The 26,221-nt window shown below is 39.9% G+C and overlaps 1 protein-coding gene across 1 annotated transcript in view; it reads left to right on the top strand.

The window, feature by feature from the left end:
• The window catches only part of HLTF (helicase like transcription factor), a gene marked incomplete in the record, with an annotated part of 1,324,997 nt that overhangs the window by 682,068 nt on the left and 616,708 nt on the right, over positions 1–26,221 (top strand). The window contains 1 exon segment of the mRNA XM_044070619.1: positions 24,273–24,370. Within this exon segment, the coding sequence (XP_043926554.1) occupies positions 24,273–24,370 (98 nt within the window).

Below are 26,221 nucleotides of genomic sequence, written 5' to 3' on the forward strand. Positions count from 1 at the left end.
CCCTCTCTTTCGAACACATGTGTACTCTGTATGATCTCTCTGGCCCCATTAGAGGTCCCACAAACAACAACATTTTGACACCTGACAAAGTGTGTATACTTTGTCTGTCAGTAAGGGAGTATGCTTCCTTGCCACTTCGGCGTTTAAGGCCCTTAGTTGTTCATTTCTCCTTTGCACTTTCTTGTCCTGCCTAGTGACTTGTGTACTTGAAAGAAAGGGTGAGCAAACTGGAAAACTGGATTTTTATATTTTATTTTTGCCCTACCTCAAGCAACTTTTTTTTTTTTTTTTTCCATCTCATCTTTCTAAAGACACTCAAGGTACGCACAGCTTGTTACTTCTACTCTGATTGTGAATAGTTGCTTGATTGACACCACAGGAAGCAGTGCAAGGCTCAGAACACCTTTATGACACATTTGTGTTAAGTGGACATGAGAAGATCAGCTGTCTTGCATTGATGCAAAGATGAGGTCTGCATGTCTGGCATGATGAGCAGGAAGAGTGCAAGCAGCTACCTAGAGGTCCAAAATTTAACTCTAAATGCACCTAGCTCTTTAGCTCATTTATCATATATGATTTAAATGTAAAAAACAATCTCATTAGATAAAGTTTATATGGCAAAAACTAAATACAAAGTAACACTCTGGAGATGGAATGAAATCAGTCGTACACCATCACAGTTGCAAACAAAAATATTTATTCCAAAGTATGATTTAGCAGTTTCGTCACTGACCTGGGACTTTTTCAGAATTTTACATGGCAATGGAGAGGTACTCTTACAGTGGTTCTGCTAATTTAAGATTCTGTCATTTTTTGTATGTGAAATAGAAGCTGACAGGTATTTGTTCTGCTCCTTTGTGATGTATTTTACCAGACCCCTGCTAGTGGAAGTAAAGTTGGAATTGATAATTACTGGTCCTGTTAGTTGGAAATAGACATTTAAGTATCATATTAGATCAATGTTGGTGTTTTCTTTGGCACCTGTATTAAAAATTGTCGTAACAGTATTAATAAAATGATGTTGGAATAAGACCCAAGACAGTGATGGTGAATCTTTTGGGTTCAGTGCGTCAAAAATTATAGAATTAAAAGAAAAATCGGTGACTTACAATAAAGCAAATTATATGCACACTGATAATTGGACTTAAAATAGTGCACCAAAAAATTACCCTATTTTTTAATACTAATTTTGATTTGAACTGAAAAAAATATGGAACATGTTGCATTTGATTTGATTAACATCAATTAATTAATTTCTTGTTGCTGAGTTTTAATAGATAAATGCAGGGTCACATTTTTTATGTTTGTTCATTCAGTTTCCTTTGTAACTTGGGTGTTGGTGAATGCTGGTGTGTCACCCAAAATGTTGTGGCGTGTCACCTTTGACATGCATGTCATAGGTTCGATGTCACTGACCTAAGAGCTCGTGTTTCATTTCAGTTACTAGCTCCAGTAATGGAATCTGGTGGCATGAATACTTTGTACAGTTAATTACTGAGCTACTACTAAAGAGTTTCATCTTGAAAAATTAGCAGTATACCTCTAAAAGTGGTAAGATATTGAGTATGAACTCAGTTTAGTTATTTACTTTCTATCAAGATGAGAATAAGGTGTGGTAAAACTCTGCCTAATGAAATCTGTATAATAGAATCACTAGCACTAAAGTTTGTATGGTAGAGCGTTTGATATTTTTTTCCTTAGACTATGGAGAAACAGGATGTTCATTGTAATGTCAGAACTGTACTATGCTAACCTGAGATCCTAGCGTCATGGGTAAAGAAACCAATATTTATAGTAAATGTCATTATTTAATAAGATGGTATGGGATTAAAATAAAAAAATGCTGATAAAAAGACTTGGCTGATGTACAGGGTACCAGTGGCTGACTGCTTGTGGAGGTAGGGGTGAACACATTGGTAGAGGTACAATCTCCTAACTGTCCTGGGAATGACAAGTGAGGATGAAACTCTATAGAGTCCTCATACAAAAAAAAACTAGCATCAGAAAAAGACTGTGAATGTAACACTAATTAACTCTACATGTGAAAATCCTAGGTCACTGTGTGTGTGTGTGTGTGTGTGTGTGTGTGTGTGTGCGTGCGCGTTGGTGGGGGAATGTGAAAATTACAAGAAAGCGAAGAATGGCACAAGGAGACGATGACTGTTGACTACATCCCCTAAAATATAAGTTTAAATTAATATTTCTTGTGATAGTGATTTACCAACACAAGAAAGCAGAGACACTGTAGAGCGTGCTTGTGGGAAGTCCCAGCAAGATATTATCTTAATAGTAGGAGATGTGATGCTGTGCAAGATTGAGGAATTGTCTGCCTCATTCGTCGAAAAACATGATCACTGTCAACTGCCTTTATGGAAAGTACACTTAAAAATGTCATATTTGTATATCAAAGTTAGTACCAGCTGTGCAAATGAAAGTTTAGAATTATTTTACAATAAGCTTAGTTAGTCAACTGATGAGTGTATACTTTTACAAAAACGAAAATGACGGTCTTGTAGTGGAAAAGGTCATGACAGAATTTAGCAAGACATGAAAACAAAAGTTTGGGCAAGTTAAAAAAAAAAAAAATACTCCCATCAGGTAAAAACAGGATTCCATACAGACAGAATCCAAGGAAGTTCACAGCTGCAGTGAGGGGTAGCAAAAGAAAGTATTAATTTAAGTTTGCCATCTTTGTTACTGGTAACAAGAAGTCATTCTGTAGGGACTATAATGACAAAAATGGATCCAGCATTGTCTTGAGTAGTGAGGATATGTTTGTTTATAGTACTGAGCAGGCTGTTGGGGAATTTGCTAAGAAGTTTTCTTAAGTGCTGTTATATTGGGGGACTGATGAATTTTTAGGAAATGACAACACCATGTAGCCTTTGGTAATCAAGGAGGACTCTGCTTCAGGTCCTGTTGAGATTAATGGATATTTTCTATTCATGATTAAAGGCTGAATAATTTGTTAACCGTATTTCCATAAACATTAAAAGCTATGTTCCACTTGAATAGAACCATGTGAATGTCATCCCTGTTTAAGAGTAGCAAAATAGATTAAACTGATTGTTAAAGAACAATTAGCCTTATTGGTGTTTGCAAAACCTTGGAAAGGTCATTATTAAATTATCTGAAAAATGTCTAGTCCTAAATTAATTGATGTATGTATCAGCATGATTTTGTGAAGTTTGATAAATTTCTCTTCGGAAGTTAAAGCTGCAGTAGGCTTGGGTCCACCAATGGATGTGTTCCTGGATTTAGCTAAAACATTTAATATGTTACCTTGTAAGGTCATATAATGCTATGCAACATACTGATATCAGTGAGTGTTATCATCTTGTGCATTAGTAACTGGCTAAAGAGCAGTGTTGAGGAATTTTCTGTTTCTTTTATGTCAACATTCCCAAGTGATGCTGGTGCTGGGTAACATAGTTCGTTGATGAATCCAAAATAGTCAGGGTTGTAACCAGTGCACAAGAACAGCACAAATTTCATTTTTAGACTGATAAGCTGTATACGGAGGCTCTACAAAACATATTTAATGCCAAGAAATGAAAGATTTTCAACTTGGTATTCACTGTTGAAGTCTTCATTTCTGGGATATCTGCCGTGCAGGTAGCCTGTGGGCAGCTGATGCTCAAAGCTCTTCCCCCTCCTTGTTGCTTTGTCTGACGCACTACTTCTGATAACAGGACATAGTAATTTAAAGGGTGCATTGACTGCCACTGTCTTCAGACCTTTCTTAACATGCAGTGAAGTTCCCATCAAGTTACTACATGCAGTTCAGTCTTCCAAAGGCAGACATGTTCCCCACAGGAGATTTTTGCTTCCATTTTCTTGCATGAGTGCAATTATTTATGAATCCCTCCTTCATATTCCAGCTTAGAGGTAACTTCTACAAAAGGTAGTAATTGCAAATTTAGTGGAAAACAAATTCTGAATGAAGACATTCATTCTAAGTGCATTTTTTGCCTCGTAGCAAAGGATACCATGGACACCTGTCCTCACTGAGTATCATTTACCCAGAAGACAATCCATCGCTTCCACTCCAGGAGTTCACTGCTAAAAAAAAGAGGTGCGAGCTTCGTTTACAGCCTTAGTGGTGTCTTTCAAGGCCTCCTGAGACTGTACCTTCTAAGAAGTACATTGAAAATAGGGACAAGAAGAGAACTTGAGGTTTCTAATGTCTGGAGATAACCTACTAGAAGAGATGCTGCCACAGCCTTTGACTACAGAGGCTTTTATGGCTAAGACATCTTGCACAACCTCACAGCAGGTGCCTGTGCAGTTGGTATATGGCATGTCCTCTGGGACCAAATCCTTGGACTTTACTGTGGTGACTGTGAATCTTGTGGCCACTGAGTCCCATATTTTTGTTACTGAAGTAGAAGGTGGGATTCCCAGGATTTCCTTAGAGAGGAAGTTCCCCAGAGACTGTGCTGAGGTGTTGGTAGCTCTCATGAGTCTCACGGCCTCAAAGGCAACTCCTTCCAACATATAGTAGGGACACGGCACCAAAGTCTTACAGATTTAGTCCAGCTTATCTAGGCCAGATAGCACCTCAGTCAAATCCCCACCTGGGCTTTCTCCTTGGGCAATCTGGATCAGTTGCGTGAACCGTAATATCTGTTTTAAAATTAACGAAAGTTTAACCAGATTTGCAATTAGTCGGGAGTTCCTTCCAAAATCAGAAAGGTGGATCCCTTGAAGTGGATACTGACTTCTCAGTAACCCTGTCCTCTGCATGCCCACCACTGGCTTCTCTTTTGTTGACATCTTTCTCAAAATGAAAGAAGTCTTTCTGTCTGCCATGGAGTAGTTGGAAATCCAAGGTCTGTAGGGCTATTGTATGGCTCCCTCAACTTAAGTCCTTAGCTGTTTCTCCATTGCTAGATGTCATGGAGATATTATTTTTAAAAATACATATTTGCAGCATGACTGCCTCCCTGTCTACTACTCCTAGGATGCATGAATGTTTTTACAAGGTCAAGGAATCCCATATGATCTTCTGTAGAAACCATATGGCTGGTCCAGATGCGTCTCTGGATCCCATTAAGGGAACAGTGTATCCTTCAACTAGGGATCACTTCTCAAATGAAGAAGAGAGCTGAGCTCTAGATGTTTGGAGAAAAAGGTGTACACTTGTGATACCCTGCTATTTAGGGTTTTAAACTACCAGTCCTACATATCTTACTAGCTGACCCAGGTAGAGCAATGAAGACCAGGGTAGAAGGGATCAAAGAATCAAAGATAAGGACCTAAAACAGGTGCTGCTTTGACCTTTGTGATGTTTCCTACCTAGTGGGCAAGCATTCCAATAATGTATAGTTATGCTGTAGATGAATCATGCCATACAGCAGCTACAGTGTTGGTCATTAGGAGATGTACCTGGTTGAGGGCTTCCCTCTTCCAGACAATGTGAAGTCAGGGATTCTTAATGCCCACCTGATGCGAAAGTTTTCTCTCTGAACTGCCTTCACAGGAAGTGTATAAAAACCTTGAGAAGAGGAACAGGATTAACTAATCTGTTATTTTTCAGACTTTTGTGCCCAAGTGCAATAAAAACTTCCCTACCAGGGCCGGGTCTTCCATCCCCAAAGATGATCCCACCAGATGTAGAATAAGGGAAGAATAGTAAGCACAAGAAGTAACAAGCCAGACAGGAAAAGTCGAGGGTCCGTCAGGACTGGAATCCTTGATGGATCAGCCATGACTCAGTTTTGTTGCATCCTCCTTGGCTGCATTCCTTTCTCGCAAAATTTGGAAGACGCTTGTCCAGATTTTTAGACGGCTGGATGTTAAGCTTGCTAAAAGAAGGATACTGCATGCAATTTCTAAAGAAAACCACACATCATATGTATTCATGTGGTTCCCAGCAATCAAAATCAGTTCATGCTCCATGTACTCCAAGACATACTAAGTACAGGGGTCATGTAAAGGGTACCCCAGTGGGAAGAAGGCACAAGGCTATAATCCAGGTGGTTGTTGGTACCAAGAAAATTGCGCACTTGTCGATCCATCTTCGATTTTACCTATCTAAACTAATTTCTGAAAGTCCAAGAACTTCTCCACAGGGAATAAATGGAGCCAGCAAGTAAAGCAAGCACTAAGAAAAATCGGTAATCTCCAAGTGTAGTATCTCGCAGGATGCGCATTAGCAGAACCCTCCCCAAACACGCCTCCAGCCCTGTGGAGGCAGCAGCAGTATGATTATTCAACAGTGTGCGGACTGGAAGTTAATTAATATTCAGCATCTGTGCCGAAAGCAACCCAAATGACATTAATGTAATGTTGTATTAGGGACATAACTTCATTCAGTACCAAAAAGGAAATGTTAAAATGTTTAAAATGTTTATTAGGGACATAAAACTAAAATGCCTGCAGTAAATCACATTTCAGTCAGTGTCTCTAAACGGTACTGTTACATTTTAACAGCTTTAAGGACATGTGCTTGCAAGGAAGCGGGGGGTGTGGGTGGTGCAGCCTAATAAGTGCAGGGGCTTGCCCCCCTGAAAAAGGAGAAAAAGTAATTATTTATCATAGGATGGAGTTCGTTGTGATAATGAATATTTAGCAGTTTACACAAAGTGACATGCGAATTTGCATGCCTGCCAGTTTTCCTGGATATCCCCGCCCATTCGGCATGCCAATCAATGACGGCACGCCCAAAGCTGTGCAGAACTAACTGCGAGGTACTACACTTGGAGATTATCAAAAAATCAAACAGGCTGACTCCAAACACAGGCAAGCAGAGCAGCAGCAAAAATTGCACAGTTCCAGATAGGCAGCAAAGGAACAAGTAATCCAAAATCCAAACACAGAGAGCTGGAAGCTGTATGAAAAATGAACTTTTAATATAAAAAAAAAAATTAAAAATAGATGAGCACTTTCACATATAGCTTCTTCAGATCTTTAGTAAAAGACGGCACACTTTGATGTTTACATAGTATGACATAAGCAGACCTAGATCAAACTAATCAATAAATGTGCTGCAATGTGAGTGAATGGAGTGCATTCTAAGAAAAGCCAAAGCACTTAAAGTAATGTATTCAAAATCATCTAAGTATATAAAATAAAAATAAAGTATAAAAGCAGTCATACTTTCTGCAATCTACAAGACTTTAAAATAGGTTTAATAGAAACATGCTCATTCAAGCCAGGTTCACAATCTGACCTGAAGTTAAGAATCCATTTCAGCTCTGCTTTCTCTGTTTTTTTACTAACATCACCTAGCCCACTCTATGGCTATTGATTCTATTGCTCCCACAAACATAAACTTGTGGCTAGCACCTGCTTGTATAATATGCTTACTTAACACACTGGTCTCATTAGACCACCTGATGCAGTATAGATGGTTTCTGATTCTGTCATGAAGACATCTGTTCATCTTTCCTATATAAAACGCAGCACATGTAGTGCAGTGAGCCAGATAAACAGTGTTACAGGTGTTGCAGTTTGCTGTAACTTTAAATTTGAGCAGTTGTCCTGGGATGTAAAAAAACTATTAGAGCCATCAGTAAAAGGACAGAAATTACACCTCCCACAGGGATATGCATCAAGGGATAAATGTTCCTCATTAAAACTACAGCAACTCCTAGGGTAACGCAACATCTGTTTAAGAGATAAGGAATTTGTATAATAAAAATGAGGCCAGCCATGCCACATCAGAGTCTGTCATAAGAATATTCCAATTCCTATGAAAAATGTTCACCATGTCTTAGTGGGAGGAGTTCGAGACTTGAAGCATCAGTCTTTTGGAATGGCTGGATCGGATTTGATGTCAGATCCTATGACCCACTAGTGAGGAAGAATGAAATTGGACAACACAGATACCAAGTTATGGTAAGTACATAACTCCCAAGTATTGTTTGTTATCAGTACAAAATCATAATGTAAATGGTGAATATTGTTTTTAAGTTGTTGATGAGTGAGGAAAATAGATTAGATAGTATGAACATTTTGGGTTTTGTACCAGAGAAACCTTAAAGCAACCGTAAGTGATGAGATAGGCTACAAGTTTTAGAAGTACTTTATTAAATAGGCAAAAGGTTTTTTTTTTTCCCTTGGGCAAATTATTTGTTGTCTCTAGGAGGAAGTAGAATAAGGGATTTCAGCAGAGAAGAGTCCAAAGCATTTTGGAAGCAGTTGGAATGGAATGAAGATTAGAGTAGTTGAGTATTTATTTTTGTTTCTTTTTTTTTTTTTTTTGTAAGTAGACTGTAATTGATTAATGTGATGCAACATACAGTGTTAACAGATCTGTTATCAAGGGCCACCTTTTAATTGTTAAAATACTGTAGGCTGGAAGAGATGCTCCTTACAGAGGTTGGTTGGTACTGCATGCAAGTAAAGAGAGCTTAAGGAGTCTGAGAGGAATGGAGTCACATACTGCAAGCAAAGAAAGATTTGAACATCTGGAAGACTATTTGATGTGCAGATATACTTCTAGGTCATGTTTTAGAGTAGCAGGTAGCTGTTTAAATAGCAATGCAGCCATTTAAGTCGAGCATCCTTGACCTGTTCTGTTGAGTAAAGTATTAATTTACTGTCCATACTGGTGACAGTAGAATTCGTGAGGCCTTTATTAGTAGCGCTGTAAGAATCCTCAGTGGAGAATCCTATCTGTCTTGACACAAGTTGAAGTCACCTTGGTAGTCATGTCACTTTCTTTGATGATTTGATTTCCAGAGCTGTCCACGAAAGTAGCTACCCAGATTAAGTCATTGAGTCAAATTATTCAAAGGATTTGATTCTATAGTTAAATGCAGTGTTCAACCTTGTGATGTTTTTGGTATTTTGTTATGCTGCCATATCAACACATGAAGTAAAATATGTGGTCATATGTAGTGCAAGAGGTGGTTTGTGGTAATATTCCATGTTAAGATGCAAATCATTCTGGTCTGGATCTTACATTTTTTGCACTTCGTATTTTTTTCAAAGGGAGTGCAGCATATTTTTTTATTCAGAAATTGCATCATAGTGCTTCAACGTAGTGTTTTCTATTACTGCTTTAGGTGTACATGCATATAGGTTTATATGTAATTACTAGGCAGTCAGTCTTCATACAATTACAAGCCTGTCCAAAAACCCCATATTCAAAAATTTCATCTAGCCTTAAGGAGGGTAAGACAAGTTTGACCAGGGGAGAATTTGAGTCTGCCTATTCGACTACCTAGGTTTACCTTGAAAGTGGTAAGGGTGCTCTCTCTCCTTGACATATAGAGCTTCATATGTAGTGTAAAATGTCAACACGCATTAAATTATTTGAAGTGCAATAGTCTTTTGACCTGCATCTGAAAATTGCTCTCCAAAAAACTCAGACTTTACTGTGTTTTCGACTGAGGACAAAATGCTGAACTTTGTCATGGTAAGCATGTTTTCACCAAATTTAACTCTGTCATGACGGTTGTTTCATCTTAAAAGTTTATAGTAGTATGCAATACTTTATCTTGGATATACAGGCAGTGGTGATTTTCAAATGTAGTGCAGAAAATGATTTTGTAGCATTTCATGTTGAATGAAGATGTAAATTTTGACTATGGTGTCAGAAGTAACAGCTTTGGCATTCATGTCATGGCTCAAAGATGGTACTGCATTCTACTTTTAAATCATTGTTTTGAAAATGTGTATAAATAAGAGGCTAGGTTCACCAGATGATGTGAAGGATAATTTTTGTTGGTTTTCAATATTTGTACTCCAGAATTTCATATCTGTGTTATGATGACCCATCGTCATGAACAAAATAGAAAACAGAATTACATTTCTAGTGAATTTTAGAAAAAGCTAATTTTTATTTTATTTATATTTGTTTACCAGGTTAGAGCACTGATATCCATGGACCTTTTTCAAACTCAGCCTTGGAATGCTTTCTGGTTAAGTGACTTATTCAGAATCTCACAGGCAATGGAGGCTGAGAGAATCAAACCCTGGACCACAGGAAACAGCTCTTTAATAGCTCCTTAATCCTCTGTGACAAGTGCCAGACTGATTTGTAGACATTAGAGAAGCTAAATTTTACTAATAAATTGTGCAAGAATAACCATGCCATAATTCATGAGATGAGTCTCCTTAAAAGGCAGTCTGCAGATATAGCCTGAAAATGTTGAAAGTCTGTAAAATTATGAGCTAATGTTTGTTTTATTACTCATGATAGAGCCTTACATCATGAAATTGCAGCATTGTCTGTGAGAAATTTGTCCCCGGCGTACTCTTGCAGTAATAAGTAAACTTGCCTTTGAGGTACAGATATCTGATATGGTTTAGATGTTCTTCGTGTTTCACTGTTGCAGTCATTACATTTGGGTAATCTGCTGGCACATTGCCCTCAGTCGGCTTGATTAACAAAGTCTTGGGTCCTGTGTCTGTTGCTGTCCCTTCTTCCATGACGTCAGGTCGTCAGGGGTATAAAACATGCTACTGACGCCATTACATCAGTCTTTCTTGCCGTGCGGTGCCCGAAGCAGAAGCAGTTCGCAAGTGCCTGTTGGCCGACTCCTGAAATTTTCGTTTTTGAGTTTCAGAACTGAAGTCTTCAACTTAAAGCTAAGTACCCCATTAGAGAAACTTTTACTTGCTCCTTACTGATGTCAGTAAAAGTTAATAATTGCATTACTTGTGGAAAGCAAATACCTCATAAAGATTTTCATTCATACTGTATTTTTTGCCTAGGCCCTGACCACGACATACCTTGCTGTTGGTTTTGTGCTTTATTTAATCAGCACACTATCCATCGTCGGTACATTTTTGCCTCTATATATTTTGGTTTAATTATCCAGAAATGTCATCAGTTAGCCATCCGACTACCGGAATTCTGAAAAAACGCAAAGATAAAGACAGAGACAGGCCACCGAGGTCCAAAACTGCCGACGACGCTTCTCCTAAGCCAGTCGCCAGTTCGCCGGTACTCAGTGAGGCACTTTCGCAGGCCCTGATACCCACTACTTCTGATTCGCAGGCCTCTAGTGAGTATGCCGCGAGATACTTCAACTATGGAACCCATGGATGTCTCTACCTTGGATGGTTCCGGAGCCGCTGTCCAGGCACCGGCTTCTGAGGGTGTATTCAGGCCTACAGACTTGCATATTAAATCAACTTCAGCTTCATTACTAAGGTCTAAATCTCGATCCATGTCTAAAAAACCGACGCCCAGGCCACATGCTCAGGCCCCTATGCCTAAAAAACAAATGCTAAAAATGGCTGAAGATCTAATTACTCCTATCGGGGGTAGTCAACCCCCCACCTCTAAGAGGCCTAGGGCTGAGCTTGATTATGAATCTTCTGATCAGGAATCTGTTTCTTCTGACTCCTCTAATGACCCGGATTTGTCCATGCCTACTTATGAGGATTCTGATGCAGAGGATTCCATTCCCTCTGCTTCCCCTCCTGAGGATTTTTCTTTTGGGGAAACTTTACATACTTTAAGGGAGCATTTCCACTGGGAAAGCCAGGAATTTTCTGATTCAAAAGAGGCTTAGGGATTTCCTTCTTCCTCAGCGTAGGCTTTTGACTATACCTCCTGTACTAGACATTGTTGATGATGTGTTCTTGGAATCCAGTTTGGCCCCTGATTCCCTGCCTCCGGCTCCTAGTAAACCTGACAGATACTACAGGGTTCCTGAGTCCCACAAGTTCTGTTTCAAAAATCTGGTTGCAGATCCAGAGACCATTCCTCAGGGGCCCAATGGCATTAAGGCTTCTACTGCTAAAAATCCTACACCTTCTGATAGAGACTCCAGGGTGCTGGATAGATGAGGTATAAAAAGGTTTATACTTCTGTAACCTTGGCAGTCAGAGCTTTAAACTGCCAATTTCATATGTTAAAATATCAGCAGCATATTATTGGACTGCTTAAACAGAAAATTATGTTGATTCCTGACTGTGTGGAAAATAAAGATTTACAAGATTTAATGCATTCTGCTGAACAAATGGGAAAACATACTTTGCAATGTGGTTTTGATTCTTTAGAGGCCTCTTGCAGGGCTGCTGTTACTGGGTCTGTGCTTAGAAGGCATGCTTGGCTTAAGGAGCAATCTTTGCCTGATCATGTTAAAGCTAAATTGTTGGATGCTCCTTTAAATCAGGACCGCCTGTTTGGCAATAAGGCTGAAGAAGTTCTTAAAAAGATGGAAGATGAAGCTAAATGTATGCAAACTGTTAAAGATTTCTTACAAGTGCAACCTCCGAGATTTAGTAGGCACTGGCCTACTAAGAACTGGTCCTTTCCAGTCCCTTCCAGGTCCTCTCAAGCCAAACCCAGACACAGCAAAAACCCCAGGTTTCAGTCCCAGTGGACTCTCAGAACTAAGCAGTGGGGGGTCTGCACTTCCAAATCTGGAAATAACAAGACACCCCCTATGGTAAACAATCTCAATGACTTCCTTTTAAAAATCCCAAGCACTTATCTTTTGACCGCCCATTTTGGGGGAAAGATTGCTCTTCATGCAAAAAACTGGTAACTCATAACACAGGGCAAATGGGTTTTAAATGTATTGTCCCAAGGATACAGATTTCATTTCCAAACATTGCCAACTCCAAATGGGTGGCCAGACCTGCCTCCAAATCAGTGGGCAGAGGCTCAAAAACAACTTATTTCCCTCTTAAGCATGGGGGCTATTCAACCGGTACCAGAAAAGGAAAAGGGACAAGGTTTCTATTCCAGGCTTTTTGTAGTACCCAGAAAAGACAAATCATGGTGTCCAATACTGGGCCTGTCTACTCTAAACACCTTTCTGGAAAATCTAAAATTCAAGAGGCTGAATCTTCACCAATTACTTCCTATGCTAGGCAAAGACACCTGGTTGGCAACTCTAGATTTAAAAGAAGCATACCTGCACATCCCAATCAGGAAATCTTGCAGAAGATACTTACGCTTCAAAGCAGGCTACTTACATTATCAGTTCTCTGCACTGCCCTTTGGCTTGTCTACTGCACCCAGGGTATTCACAAAGTGCCTGGCTCCAGTTATTGCATTTTGCAGGCAAAGAAATATTCAAATATATCCATACCTGGATGATTGTCTAATTCAGGCAGAAAACCAGTGCATACTCTGGCATTTGTAAAAAGGGTTCTAACTTGTCTGGGGTACACCATAAATGAAAAGAAATCACAGCTTGTACCCTGTCAACAGATTACATTCCTGGGTGCAAGCTTGAATACAACTGCCCAGATGGCATTCCTCACTCCAGAAAAGCAAATTCATTTGGTAACGTACTTCAAACAAGTGGCCACAAAAACCCTGCTTATCTGCAAGACAAATACTGCAAGCCTTGGGGTTCATGGCCTCCTGCATTCTTCTAATTCCATATGTAAGACTGCATATGAGAAAACTACAGTGGTATCTAAAAAGTCTATGGAGTCAACATTGTCACAGCCTGGAAACAATGATTCCTATCATACCTTGCTTACGCCTGGAGTTCCTATGGTGGGCAGAGGCCTACCACCAAAACAAGGCACTACCATTCACACTACCCCCTACTGCCCAAACCCTAACTACAGATGCATCAGACTATGCATGGGGGGGCTCACATGGCAGGGAAGTGCACTCAGGGCAAATGGAACCCAAATCAAATGCACCTACATATCAATCAAAAGGAAATGTTAGCTGTACAGAATGCTCTGACAGCTTTCGAGGACTACATTCTTCCAGGACGACTAATGGTAAAGACAGACAACACCACAGTTATGTGGTACATAAACAAGCAGGGGGGTACACATTCCTACCCCCTCTGCAGACTAGCCATGGCATTGTGGAACACAGCCTTGAACTGCCAAGTGCACCTACAAGCTCAGTTCCTGCCAGGAAAAATGAATACACTGGCAGGCGGACTAAGCAGGAACCTCATGGACCCACACGAATGGAAAATGGAACCACGGATTTTCAACAAGTTGACAAGCGAATGGGGAGCCCAGACGTAGATCTATTTGCCTCCCCCCAGAGCTACCAGTTGGACAAGTTTTGCACAAGGACTCCCCATAAACAAGCATGGAAAGTGGATGCTCTGTCCTTCAGCTGGAAAACCTATCAGTCTACGCCTTTCCCCTTCTGCCTGTGCTCTCCAAAGTTCTACTAACAGTCAAGCAGGACAAACCAAGGATGATTTTGATTGCTCCAGACTGGCCGCGCCCACACTGGTACCCCCTCCTGCGCAGTGTGTCGCACATATCTCCATGGCACCTGCCTCAGACCCCTTCCCTTGTCTCAGCAGGAGAACCAAATTCTGCACCCTCAACTTCCAACATTGAATCTTGCAGCCTGGCTAATCACATAAATTCACCCTTATCATCCCTCCGCAAACCTGTGATGGATGTCATCTTGGAAGCAAGGAGACCTAGTACTAGAAAATCTTATGCTGACAAATGGAAAAGATTCTGTGCCTGGAACCAGTCTTTAGGGATGAGTACAGCAGTGCCCTGTTTACCTCAGATTTTGCAATACTTAACTGAGATGCTTCACAAAGGCCTGTCTTTTTCCTCCATTAAAATCCACGCCTTAGCTATTTCAGCTCATTATAACACAGAACCTCCCGTCTTCTCTCATCCTCTGCTCAAGCAGCATCTCAGAAGGGCAAAAAACTTGAGACCACCCAGAAGAGTTCCTACCCCTGTCTGGGACCTTAACTTTGTTATGGAGAAACTCACTCTACCTCCTTTCGAGCCAGCTGCTACTGCAGAGTTAAAATTTCTGTCTTGGAAAACAGCCTTCCTTTTAGCAAGCACTTCAGCTAGAAGGATATCTGAATTACAGGCCCTTATGGCAGTGGAGCCTTTCATCATCTTTCATGCGGACAGGGTATCTCTCAGGACCAATCCATCCTTCATGCCCAAGGTGGTTTCCAGTGTGGCTCTTAATCAGTCCATTCATTTGCCAACCTTCTTTCCCAATCCACAGAACAAAGGGGAACGGATTCTGCATTCCTTGGATGTGCACAGACAACTCAGATTCTACTTGGACAGGACTAAATCTCGAAGAAAATCTGAACAACTGCTGGTAGCATTTGCTGCAGGGGCAGTGGGGAAGGCTATTTCAAAGCAAACCATTTCTAAATGGATAAGCCATTGCATTCATTTCTGCTATAAGCACCATGGAAAACCTATCCCCCAGGGGATCAGATCTCATTCCACCAGGGCTGCATCTACTTCTGCTGCCTTTCTCAGAGGTGTTCCTACCAGGGACATCCTAGAAGCTGCTACATGGAGTTCTGTACATACTTTCACCAAGCATTATCATTTACCAATTTTTCTCTAAATCCAGAGCTGGCTTTGTACTGCTGTCTTGCAGGGCCTTGTAGCTTGCCCTAATGCTGTATAAACTCCTCCTCCCAACCATAGCTTTGGGAATCTACCCAAATGTAATGACTGCAACAGTGAAACACAAAGAACATAGTACAGTTATGTACACTTACCATAAATGTAGATGTTCGAGTGTATTCACTATTGCAGTCATGTTTACCCTCCCTCCAGCCCCCTAGTTTTTGCTGGCTATACCTCTACTTTCCTTTACTATGCTTAAAAGCCTTTTTGGTGTATTTGCTTTTTGTTGGAGGTATACTTTTGTGTTTTTATGTTTATTTGCTCCCCATTAGGGGGGCACCTAACATCTGGGGCAAGAAAAACCGATGTAATGGCGTCGGCTGCATGTTTTATACCCCTGACGTCATGGAAGAAGGGGCAGCAACTGACGCAGGACCCAAGACTTTGTTAATCAGGCCAAGTGAGGGCAACCTGCCAGCAGATTACCCAAATGTAATGACTGCAACAGTGAATACACTCTAACATCTACATTTATGGTTAGGTGTACACAACTGTACTTTCTTCAGATAGGGGCAAGGATTCATAAATATGTAGCCCATAGGGCAGTGTTCATTACCAAGTCCTGGTTTTATTTTCCTCTGTAGTAGTTTAAAGCTGAGCCCATTTTGCTTTTTTTAGGTATGGTCCAGTTAATGGACATCCATAATAACTCCCAAAACAGACCAACCACTGGACCATATCAGAGTGGCACTACTTAATGCTAGAAGTCTGAACAGCAAACTTCCAGACCTTGAGGCCATCCTGCATTTGGAGCACATCCATATATGCGTTACAGAATCCTGGTGGACCACTCCCTTAGTATGTGGATTTTGTGGTTACCACTCATTTAAACCTGATGGAAACTGTGGTTGGAGTATACATATGGATTAAAGGCCACATTACTTCAACACAGATGCCCAGAGACCCACAAGTGAAGGTTGTAGAGATTCAAATCACACTAAATAGGATCTGCTGTCAGATCATAGTGGTTTGTAAGATGACCTATGTCTCCAGAAAGTCATACAGTTAACCTAAATATTCTTGAATTCCACATAAGCCGGAAGGTTTTAACTACCCAATGATAAACTGGGGACCTTCGCCACCAGTATAGGATGTGCATAAATATTATTAGATTTTTTACACAAGAACTCACTGAACCAGATTGTTAAGGAGCTCCCTAGAGTAGAGCATATACTTGACCTGGTCCTTTCAAACTTAGCATCTGTATATACCTTCTGAAGGTATTCCCCTCACTGGTCAAGTCAGACCACAAACTAGTAACCTTCTTCAAAATTTTCAAACCATCAGAACCAAATATCACAGAATTCTAGGACATTAAACCTACAAATCTCCTGCATTTCTATGATGAAGTCTCCAAATTCAATGTTGATACTGTAAAGAGTTATGCAGACAAGTTCTACTTTTGCCTGGACATTTGTATTAATTTGGCAAACCAGAGTGGTGGTACACGAGTATTAATAAATTATACAATAAAAAGAAAAATCTCCTTGACATGTGTAGCAGAAGAAAAGACCCTGCCAAAATAAGGAGAACATCAGATATGTAAGAAATTAAAAAGAACATCAAAAAATGAAGGCACCTAGTGAACTAAGCCTAGCTGCAAAAGCCAAAGATAACTACATATCCTTCTATAGTTATTTCAGAAAAATAATCCAGTGGATATTACCAACATACTGGCAAATAAATTTAGTGCCACCATCACCCCAGAGGCATGTATTCCAGACCTATTTATACCTGATGGAGTCAAGCCACCAACCATCGCAAAAGAATATGTACTAAAGGTACTTCACAAAGGACATTTCATCCATGGCTCCTGACAAACATACTCGATTGCCTGTTAATAGTACTAAACAAGCAATGATGGACACAGCCTTAAGCCTCTTTAATGGGAGCCTAGCAACTGGCTTTGTCCCACAAGGGGTGGAGCACAACTGTTGTAATGCCACTCCATAAGGATGGCCCCACCAGAGACTCTGGAAATTAGACATATCAGTCTAATGAGGCTTGTATGCAAAGCTATGGAACATATTTGTTTGTGTCTTTTGGCTTTTCCCGGTTAGGGGTCGCCACAGCGGAACTCCAGTCCGCTAATGATTGGTAGTGGATTTTTACGTACCGGGTTACCAGCCCTGACGCACAACCTTCAACGAAGGCACGCCCCATTCACGTATGCCTCCACACAGAAGGCGCTCTAGCTGAGAATCGAACGGGACAACATCTTGCTATGAGGCGACAACGCTACCGCAGCACCACCACCGCAGTAAAGCTATTGAACATATAACTGTCCTAATTAACTATGATGTCAAAATTAACTATGATGTCAAACATCCTGTTAGACTCGACCCCAAGCAGTTTATTTTTTTATCAAAGGTAGAACTTGTCTAAATCTTGCAAACATCTTTGAGAGGGTTACCCTGACTGTACTTTGTGGGCTAGCTGTTCATACAAGAGTACCTTGACCTTACAAAGGCATTCAGTAATGTATCACATTGCTCATATAATGAATAAGCTTGAAGGAGCTCCAAAGTGACCTCTGCGTGGTTAGGCTGATCACTAACTGACTTGGTGACAGGACTCACAGTAAGAGTAGGTCCTTGATGAGCATGAAAGTGACCAGTGGAGTTTCTGAAGAATCTTCGCTGTCCAGTATCTACTTATAGTTTCATTTATCAAACAAAGGTATTTATTTGACCTAGAGTTCGTGGGTTGTAAGCTGGGAGTTGTTGACACGTCCCCCTCTGACATATGAGAAGCTCTTCAACTGGAGCTTATAGTTGTCAGTCGCTGTTGTGCAAAAAATGAACTCAAGCTCAATGCCAAGAAGTGTAACATTGTAGCAGTTGGTGAGCACCACCCCTTAGCTCTAGCTTATAGTATAGATAACACAGTACGTCAGGTTTATAGCTGTCTGAGGTTTGACTTCGACATTGCAACAGTAGTTAAAAAAATAATTTTATCTTGCAGAGGTCATAGCAAAAGTATTTCTTCCTGGTCAAAGTAAGTCCTCACCTCCTGGCACCTCCCTTTGGGGTGTACCTAACAGAGTATATCAAGCAACAGGAAAGACACCAGAGGTTTGTAACTAAAACGATCATAGGCTTAAAAGTCTTGAGCTAGTGAGAGACTGGCGGCTTTATTTCTGTACTCTGTGTCATGTAGACTAATTGGGGGCTATGTGTGCTTTGCATATTAGGGCTATAAGGGAGCAAATAGTCCCAAAACTTTTGTAGCTCCATAAATCAAAACAGTCCAGCTAGTACTGGGTTCATAGATCTAAATCTGATTAAAAAATAAATAAGACTATTTATTTATTTTACATTTGTTGACCAAGATTGTCCAACTGAGCTGAAGAGCCCTTTTTCAGCGGAGGCCCAGGGAGAAAAGCTCCAACATATTATACAGTTTTCATTATAAATTAGCTTTAAACAGCAATGTTACAGGATTATTATAAGGCATTAATTAGCAGTATAATGTTATACAGTGTCAATAATCAGGAGTATACCATAACTATTTCAAGATGTATAAAAAGAAATATGTCATTAAGAGGAGTATAGTTTTTGGGGTAAGTGGTTACAAAAACCCAGTTTTATCATAATGTAGTTGCATGAAGGCAAGACAATTACAATAGAAGGTTTCTCTGAGGCAATTTGCTTAATAGATTTTAGAAGACAGTAGAAAGAGTAGTCAAGGAAGATTAGAGAGAGCTAGTGAGAAGAGTGAGTTAAGGGCAGAAAGTAGATTAAGCTATGAGAAGTAGGGGATGTTAAGGAGGGAGAGTGCAGTGGCAGGATCATTGACTTTTAAAGTGCTGTTTGGTGGCTGTCTTAAATTGTTTAGGATGTTTAAGGGTCCTGATTTCTAGTAGGATCCTCTTCCAGCTAATAGTGGGGTAACGGCTGTACATGTTGCATCCAAATTTAGACTTGGGTTTGTAGATTTGTAGTAGGTCTTGGTTAGAGCTTCGGAGAGGTCTGGAGGGAGAATAATGGGAGATGAGAGGGGATAGTGCTGGGCAGTAGGAAGGCTGGTATAAGATAGAGTGGATGATCTGGAGCTGAGAGAAAAGAAGCTGGTGGGGTAATTCAAGCGAGTTTAGGTTTGTTAGAGAGAGACAGCGATGGGATTTGTAGGTTTGTTGGGGAGCAAATCTAGCTACATTGTTGTAGGTAGATTCAAGTTTGGTCAGAAGTGTTGAGTTAAGATTTGTGTGAATTTGAGAATTGTACATTAGAGTGGGTAGAAGGTAGGTAAGAAAGAGTAATCCTGGCTTCAGAGGTAAGGAATTTCTTGTTACGGTAAAGGAGCCATAGTTTTGAATGAGTCTTTTTGATACAGTTATTAAAATGCAAGTCAAATTTAAGCTGATGGTCAATGGTTACGCCTAAGAGCTTAGTACTGGATTCTACCTGAATGGGAGTGTTATTAAGGGACTGTATGGAGAAGGAGGGTTTAATATCGTTGAACTGTTTAGCTAGGAAGAGTAACAGCTTTGTTTTTTTAGGGTTAAGGATGAGCTGGTTGTTGGAGAGCCATGTTTCAACTAAGTTAAAAAATGCCTGAGTAGCTGAGAAGAGCTTAGAGGGAGAGTTGGCTGTGATGATGACTGTAGCGTCATCTGCGTATTGCACTAAAGGTGACTGAGGACAGGAGGTGTAGAGCTGATTAGTAAATATATTAAAAAGTAAAGGCCCTATGATAGACCCCTGAGGTACACCCATGTTGACAGGGAGAAGAGGAGAGAGTGCAGAGAGCCATTTCACTGATTGCGATCTATCAGTGAGGTAGCTGGAGAACCATGCAACAGTATCAGAGGAGAAGGTGAGGTTATGCAGTTTGTGCAGCAGAAGAGAGTGTAAAACAGTGTCAAAAGCTTTTGAGAGGTCTAAGAATAGGCAAGAAATAAGTTTAAGGATCATCCATGGCTATAGAGAGAGTGTTGAGGAAGGGTAATAGAGCTGTAGTGGTGCTATGTTTGGGTCTGAAGGAGTGTTGAGTGGGTGTAAGCAGATTTTCCTGTATTAGATACTGCATAACTTTTTGAATACATTTTTCTAGTACTTTAGACCTATCGCTATCCTCTCCCCTCTCTTTAAAGTTGGAGATATCAGAGGAGTTACCTCCTTTGTGTATAGGTAGAGTGTAGCATTGTTTCCAGATGGAAGGGACTTTAGATTCAGAGATAGAGCGATTAATTAGGATAAATACAGGGAGAGCAAGAGAGTCCGCTGCTAGTAGAAGAAAAGTGGAAGGAATATTGTCAGCTGATGCTGAGCATGGTTTTAATTTAGAGAGTAGAGTTTTGATGTAGCTAGTAGGTACAGGTTTGAGGGAGAAGGTATTTGAGGAGATAGTATTAGGAGTAGGTTCAGAAAAGTTGGAGATGTTAGTAGTAGAGGAGTTTGGGTTAGGGTTCAGTAGCTTAGATATTGAAGTGATAAAATAGGTATTGAAGATAGTGGCAGTTTCTTCATATGCCTTGTCTAGGCATGGATTTGGGGGAGCTAAGATTACCATGATGTAATATTTGGTTAATAGAGTTCTGGAATTTTTTAGGATTAGACTTTAGGGTTGTGGGAGGTTTTGTTACAGAAGTCCTTTTTATCAGATTTCTGAGTTCTTTATATTTTTGTAAGTCTGCAGAGAGCTTAGTTTGTGACCATTTTTTCCATAGTTTGTCTCTAGTTATCATGAGGGTACGAGTGGCTTTTGAAAGCTACTGAGATATGGTGGACTTGATTCGGACTTTGCGAGGGGGAGCAAGTGAGTTTAAGATGCTAAGGAAGGTGGAGTTCAAAGCTAGGACTGCTTCTTCTAGTGGGAGTTGGGTAAGGAATTTCCAGTTTACTTTAGAGAGGAGGGCATTAAAGATTTCTGGATGGAAGTCAGAGAGTTTACGACAAATGATAAATTTAGGAGGTTTTGAGAAGTGGGGAGTGAACCTAAGCACTTTTATAGAGTAGTGATCGCTCCGGGTGTTTGGTAGGGTTTCAGAGTTTTGATATTTGGAAGGATTAGATACAAGTACCCAGTCAATAAGAGTACTAGATGTGTGAGAGTTTTGTATTAGTAGGTTGGGAGATTAGCTGTGTAAAGCCATATAAATTAATATGAGTATTAGAGTTTGGATTACTGAGAGTTAACCAGTTAATGTTGGCATCCCCAAGGAGGATAGTTTCATTCGGGATGTGTTGAGAAAAGTATGAAAGAATATTTTCGAGCAGAGGAATGTTGTCTCCTGGAGGAATATAGATGGCTGCTACTGTGATAGTGGTGTGGTCATTTATTATTTAAGACAAGCCGAAAGGATAGAGTTTGTCATGCACTGTGTAGCCTTTCTCTGGATCAAACTTCTCCAAGTTAAACAGTGTGGCGCATTGTCTGCCTTTAAAGAGCTGGACAAACAGGATGGGTATTCATAAAATCACCCCTGCTATGACTGGCCTTACTTGTAAAGGGAGGCAAGGCTTAAGGGTGAGTATGAGCAAAGTCGAAATAGCCTAGCAGCTAAGTTGTCTTGTAACACTCATGATCCCTTTATTTGCTATATAGGTTAAGGAATTTCCTCCATTGTTACCCAGATATCATTATTTGATAAAAGGAGATCCAAGAAGTAGATACCAGATAGTGAAAGTCCCAGCCCAAACACTTGAGGAATGTCACTGGTCATTTTCATGCCCTTAGAGTGCAGGAGAAACCCTAACTAGTAAACATTTATTTTGTTACCAATTTAGTTATATCAGTTTTTCAGATAATTTGATGAGAAGTTTATGGATTTGAAAATATTTGGGCTGAGATTGAATGGCTATAAACAAAATATGTCCATAATCAAGCCATTCTGAGTGATACTTCTGTGGTGTCATTACAGTAACTGTATAGGTGTCTCTGCCTCTCAGTGGGCATCTTGTGCCAACCACGTTTTCTATTGGCAGTGGTTATAGGATATGTACAGCTCCTGAGATATGATTCACTGCATACGTAATGTATGTAATGTTAGAGTCCAATAAAGTAATGTGACTATATAGCATCTCATATAAATTAGTGCAAAAACATTTATTTGAGATGCATATATAGCCCCATTGCTTTTACTGTGAAAAAAAATAAACCAAAACTGAATGTAATAATTAGCTTTATCAATCCCAGCCAGGGTACTGAAGATTTGAGTCTGTTATATTAGGAATGGCCAAGTTATGTCTGTCTGCAAAACATTCTATAGACAGAATGGGCAGTTGCATTGGTAAGTTTTATTAATGCTTAGCCTAGTTTAGGTTTGCAGTAGAGACAGGTTCAAGATAGGACTTAATTTAGAGAGAGATAAGTATGGATGAAGAAGTGAGGTGGTGGTTCTGCAATTGCTGATCAGGTGGGCACGCCAGAGATGACAGTGGGCAATTTTATTTATGAACAGGAAAATGTGGAGAGACAATTTTTTTATTTCATTGGCCTGTCGCTTGCTATAAACTTGGTACCCTGTCTATGCTATTACTGGGGCCATTGAGACTGTGGAAACCTCATTGTAAACAATGGAAACCTCATTGTAAACAATGTCTGTCAACAAAATTATATAAATAAGTCTAACAAAAACAAAATGCACAGAAGGTTTGGTGAGAAGACCTTGGCAAGCCTTCTGCCACCCATCCATTGAAGTGTCTTATTAAAGAAAAAGATGCATTTGTAATTTGATTTTCTTTGTTTCATGGCCTGACACTAGTAGACCAGTTGCCTATCAGTGTCACTAGTAGGATCTCTTGCACTGGGGGATTGGTTAGTCTCATACTGTTGGAAAAGTCTATGGAGTGGAAATCAGTAGGTGGACTGGGATTTAATTTATTCTCACAAAACAATATATGTATTTACCATAGGTTCCTTATTTCAGGGGCTATCCCTGTATAACAGGTTGCTAGATGGGATTCCTATCACTGACATATTCAAGTTCCTATTCCTGTAATGGGTGGGTAGATTGTAAAATGTACGTGATTTAATGAAAGATGATTTCCTTTATTGATGGCATTGATGTTATCAGATTAGTTAGTCACTACTTTTTGTAGAGGTGTATCACTGATAATGTGGAATATGCCCTCCCTTTTTATAAAAAGTATCATAATTGTGTTTGCACCTTGTTTATTTTGCCTTACTGTTTGAGTCTTTACTTTTGCCATTTACTTATACAGACTGCTTCCAAAGGGGGCTCCAATCAAAGTACACTGCCATCTCCTACAAAAACAAAGCATTGCTTTGACTTTAGCCTTGTTATAATGCTTCTTGAATTAAAGTTCATATCATTGTAAACTCACTGGTAAGGACTGTGTATGCCAAAAATCAATAAGTGAAGCTAATTTTTGTCCTGCTCCTGCTCTTGGTGAAATGCAGGGTTTGGAAAACAAAACCTCTGCTAGGGTCTCCAACAAACTGATGTATTTGTATACATGTTATAATCAACACAAACTAAATAATAAAGTAATGAAAAGTCAGGATATTGTCAAAAATCAGGTTACTATAATCTGTCTTAAGTAGAGTAAAATACTACAAGTCAAAATCACTCACTGTAGCACATTTCCATTGTTAAGTGTTATTTATTTAGTGTTTGTGTGTGTGTGTGTGTGTGTGTGTGTGTGTGTGTGTGTGTGTGTGTGTGTGTGTGTGTGTGTGTGTGTGTGTGTGTGTGTATGTGTATGTCTGGTCTTTTACTCGTTAAAGATGAATATAGGGGGGGGTTAAAGGGCCTATTCCCCCAGAACTAAGCACAAATGATTTTAGTCAAGGAGCTGTCTGCTGCCAAAGAAAGAAGGCACACTTACCCAGAACTTGATTTGTAAGTGTACCCTGATGATTTCTGGGTTATACACAATTTACACAAAACATAATACTTAAGTGGAGGTTACTGGAATTTTTAACCTAAAGCTATAGGACATTGTTAAACTCACTAATGATAAGGTGACATGTATAACTTTTTTTTTTTTCTGTAGGACCATCTGGTGTCCAGAAAGTACTAATGGATGGTTCTGAGAATAAGAGTAGAGCCACGTTGATTGTATGCCCACTTTCTGTGCTTAGTAACTGGTTGGTAAGTTTTATGTATTCAGTTATTTAAGCAGATGATCAATTTAAATTTTACTCCTAGTATGTTGTATTTACTCCAGGTGATAACTGATATTCAGGGCGAGTAGTCTGTTACTATACAAAGATAGGAATTTTAATGTATGAGTGAGCACAAGTGAGCTGTGAAATGCCATAAGATGCCTTATGGAGTTATGAAATCAAAAAACAAGCAGTGTTTATTTTTTTAACATGGCTTAATAGTAATTATACAGTGACTCCTCATTAATATTCAAAATCGTGCACGCTAATTGGCCAGCCCAACTAGCGTGCCCATTGTAAATCCCACAATATATCAGCAGAAAAAAGTCCGGTCACCAGGACTTCTTTCCGTTGGCATATTATTTAAATTTTATTATTTCTTAAAAAATAAAAATAAAATCTTTAACCCTAGGGAAATCATGTATGTTGTTTAAAATTAAATACATGTACCTGATATCCCTTGTGTTTCTTCCATGCTGTCTCTCTCCTACCCCTAAACTGCCTGAAAGTTTTTTTTTTATTAAAAAAAAAAAGAAAAGTAAGTATTTTTTTTCTTAATGTCATTGTATAATAGCAATAACCAACTCCGTGGTTGTGGTATATTGAAATTTACCCACGGTTGGCTTTATTTAATCACTCGGGCTTCGCTTCATGATTAAACAACACCAAACGTGGGTAAATCTTCAATATACCACACCATGTCGTCGGTTATTGCTTAAATAACATTGTGTGATGTGATCTATATATAACCGATTTTTCTTATAGGACTATGTAGAGGAGCCTTTGAAGATCTTTGTGCCTCAGCCGTGGTTTAAGCCAGTGACGGCAACTTGAGTTTGTGATGATGACCTGTAGCAGGTCATCATTCATGCTATATTTATTGTTACCAGCATAGCTATACCCATTTTGCTCATAGATTTATGAGACGTTTATGGATTTTTAAATATTTGGGCAGCGAATGAATGGTGGTGAATGAAATATGTCCATAAGCAAGCAATTCTGAGTGATACTTGGGTGCTGTCGCCACAGTAACTGTGTCGGAGTTTCTGCTCCTCTGTGAGTATCTTGTGCCAGCCATATATTTTCCATTTGCAGTGGTTATAAGAGGTATACAGCCCCTGAGTTACAATTCACATACTTACCTAGTATATATAATGGGAGAACACTGCTGGGCTGGACATGTTTCATTTCAATATTTTCTGACATTTGGGCTAAGTTAACCACCTCGCTAACTATTTTTAAAAATCGCTTATTTTGAATTTTCTTGTCCACCATCCCACATCCTCTCCATCTGACCATCAGCTGTTAAGCTTTCCTGCCAGTTATATATGACCCAATGGTCATGTATGAAAGAGGAGTGGAAGAATGGCAATCGGCAGTATACCTTCCATTTGGGGTCCATACAGTCAAGGATGGGAAGAGGAAATGGAAAGCTGTGTGGGATTGGGAGTGCAGATTGAAGCCAATAACCTGTATGTGCTTTCTGTTAGGCCACCAGGGCTCTTTTCCCCATAGTTGCTACTTATTCTGTGTGCTAATGCCTTCCGTGGAGATTAGCTGGACATTTAGGTGTGCTTTATGAGGATGTTGCCCACCTTGGGTCCCTAAGGTGACTGCCCTTCCTTAGCTATTCAGCATGCCCAGCCTGTTGGTCATTCTAAACCTCAGTCTCCCTCAGGACTCTGTGGATAATTTGTCATGTCAGTATGACCCCCTCCTTGAATAGACACACCTATCCTTCCTGCCAGTGCTGTCCAATGCCTGCATCGTAGCATGTCACTGGACTGGCATTTATGTAAAGTTTTAAGTGTATCAGTTTAACAGTAAAAGTAATTCA

The sequence above is a fragment of the Protopterus annectens genome, chromosome 4.part1, assembly GCF_019279795.1.
Source record: "Protopterus annectens isolate FY-2018-M chromosome 4.part1, PAN1.0, whole genome shotgun sequence".
In the NCBI taxonomy this organism is placed as follows: Eukaryota; Metazoa; Chordata; order Ceratodontiformes; family Protopteridae; genus Protopterus; species Protopterus annectens.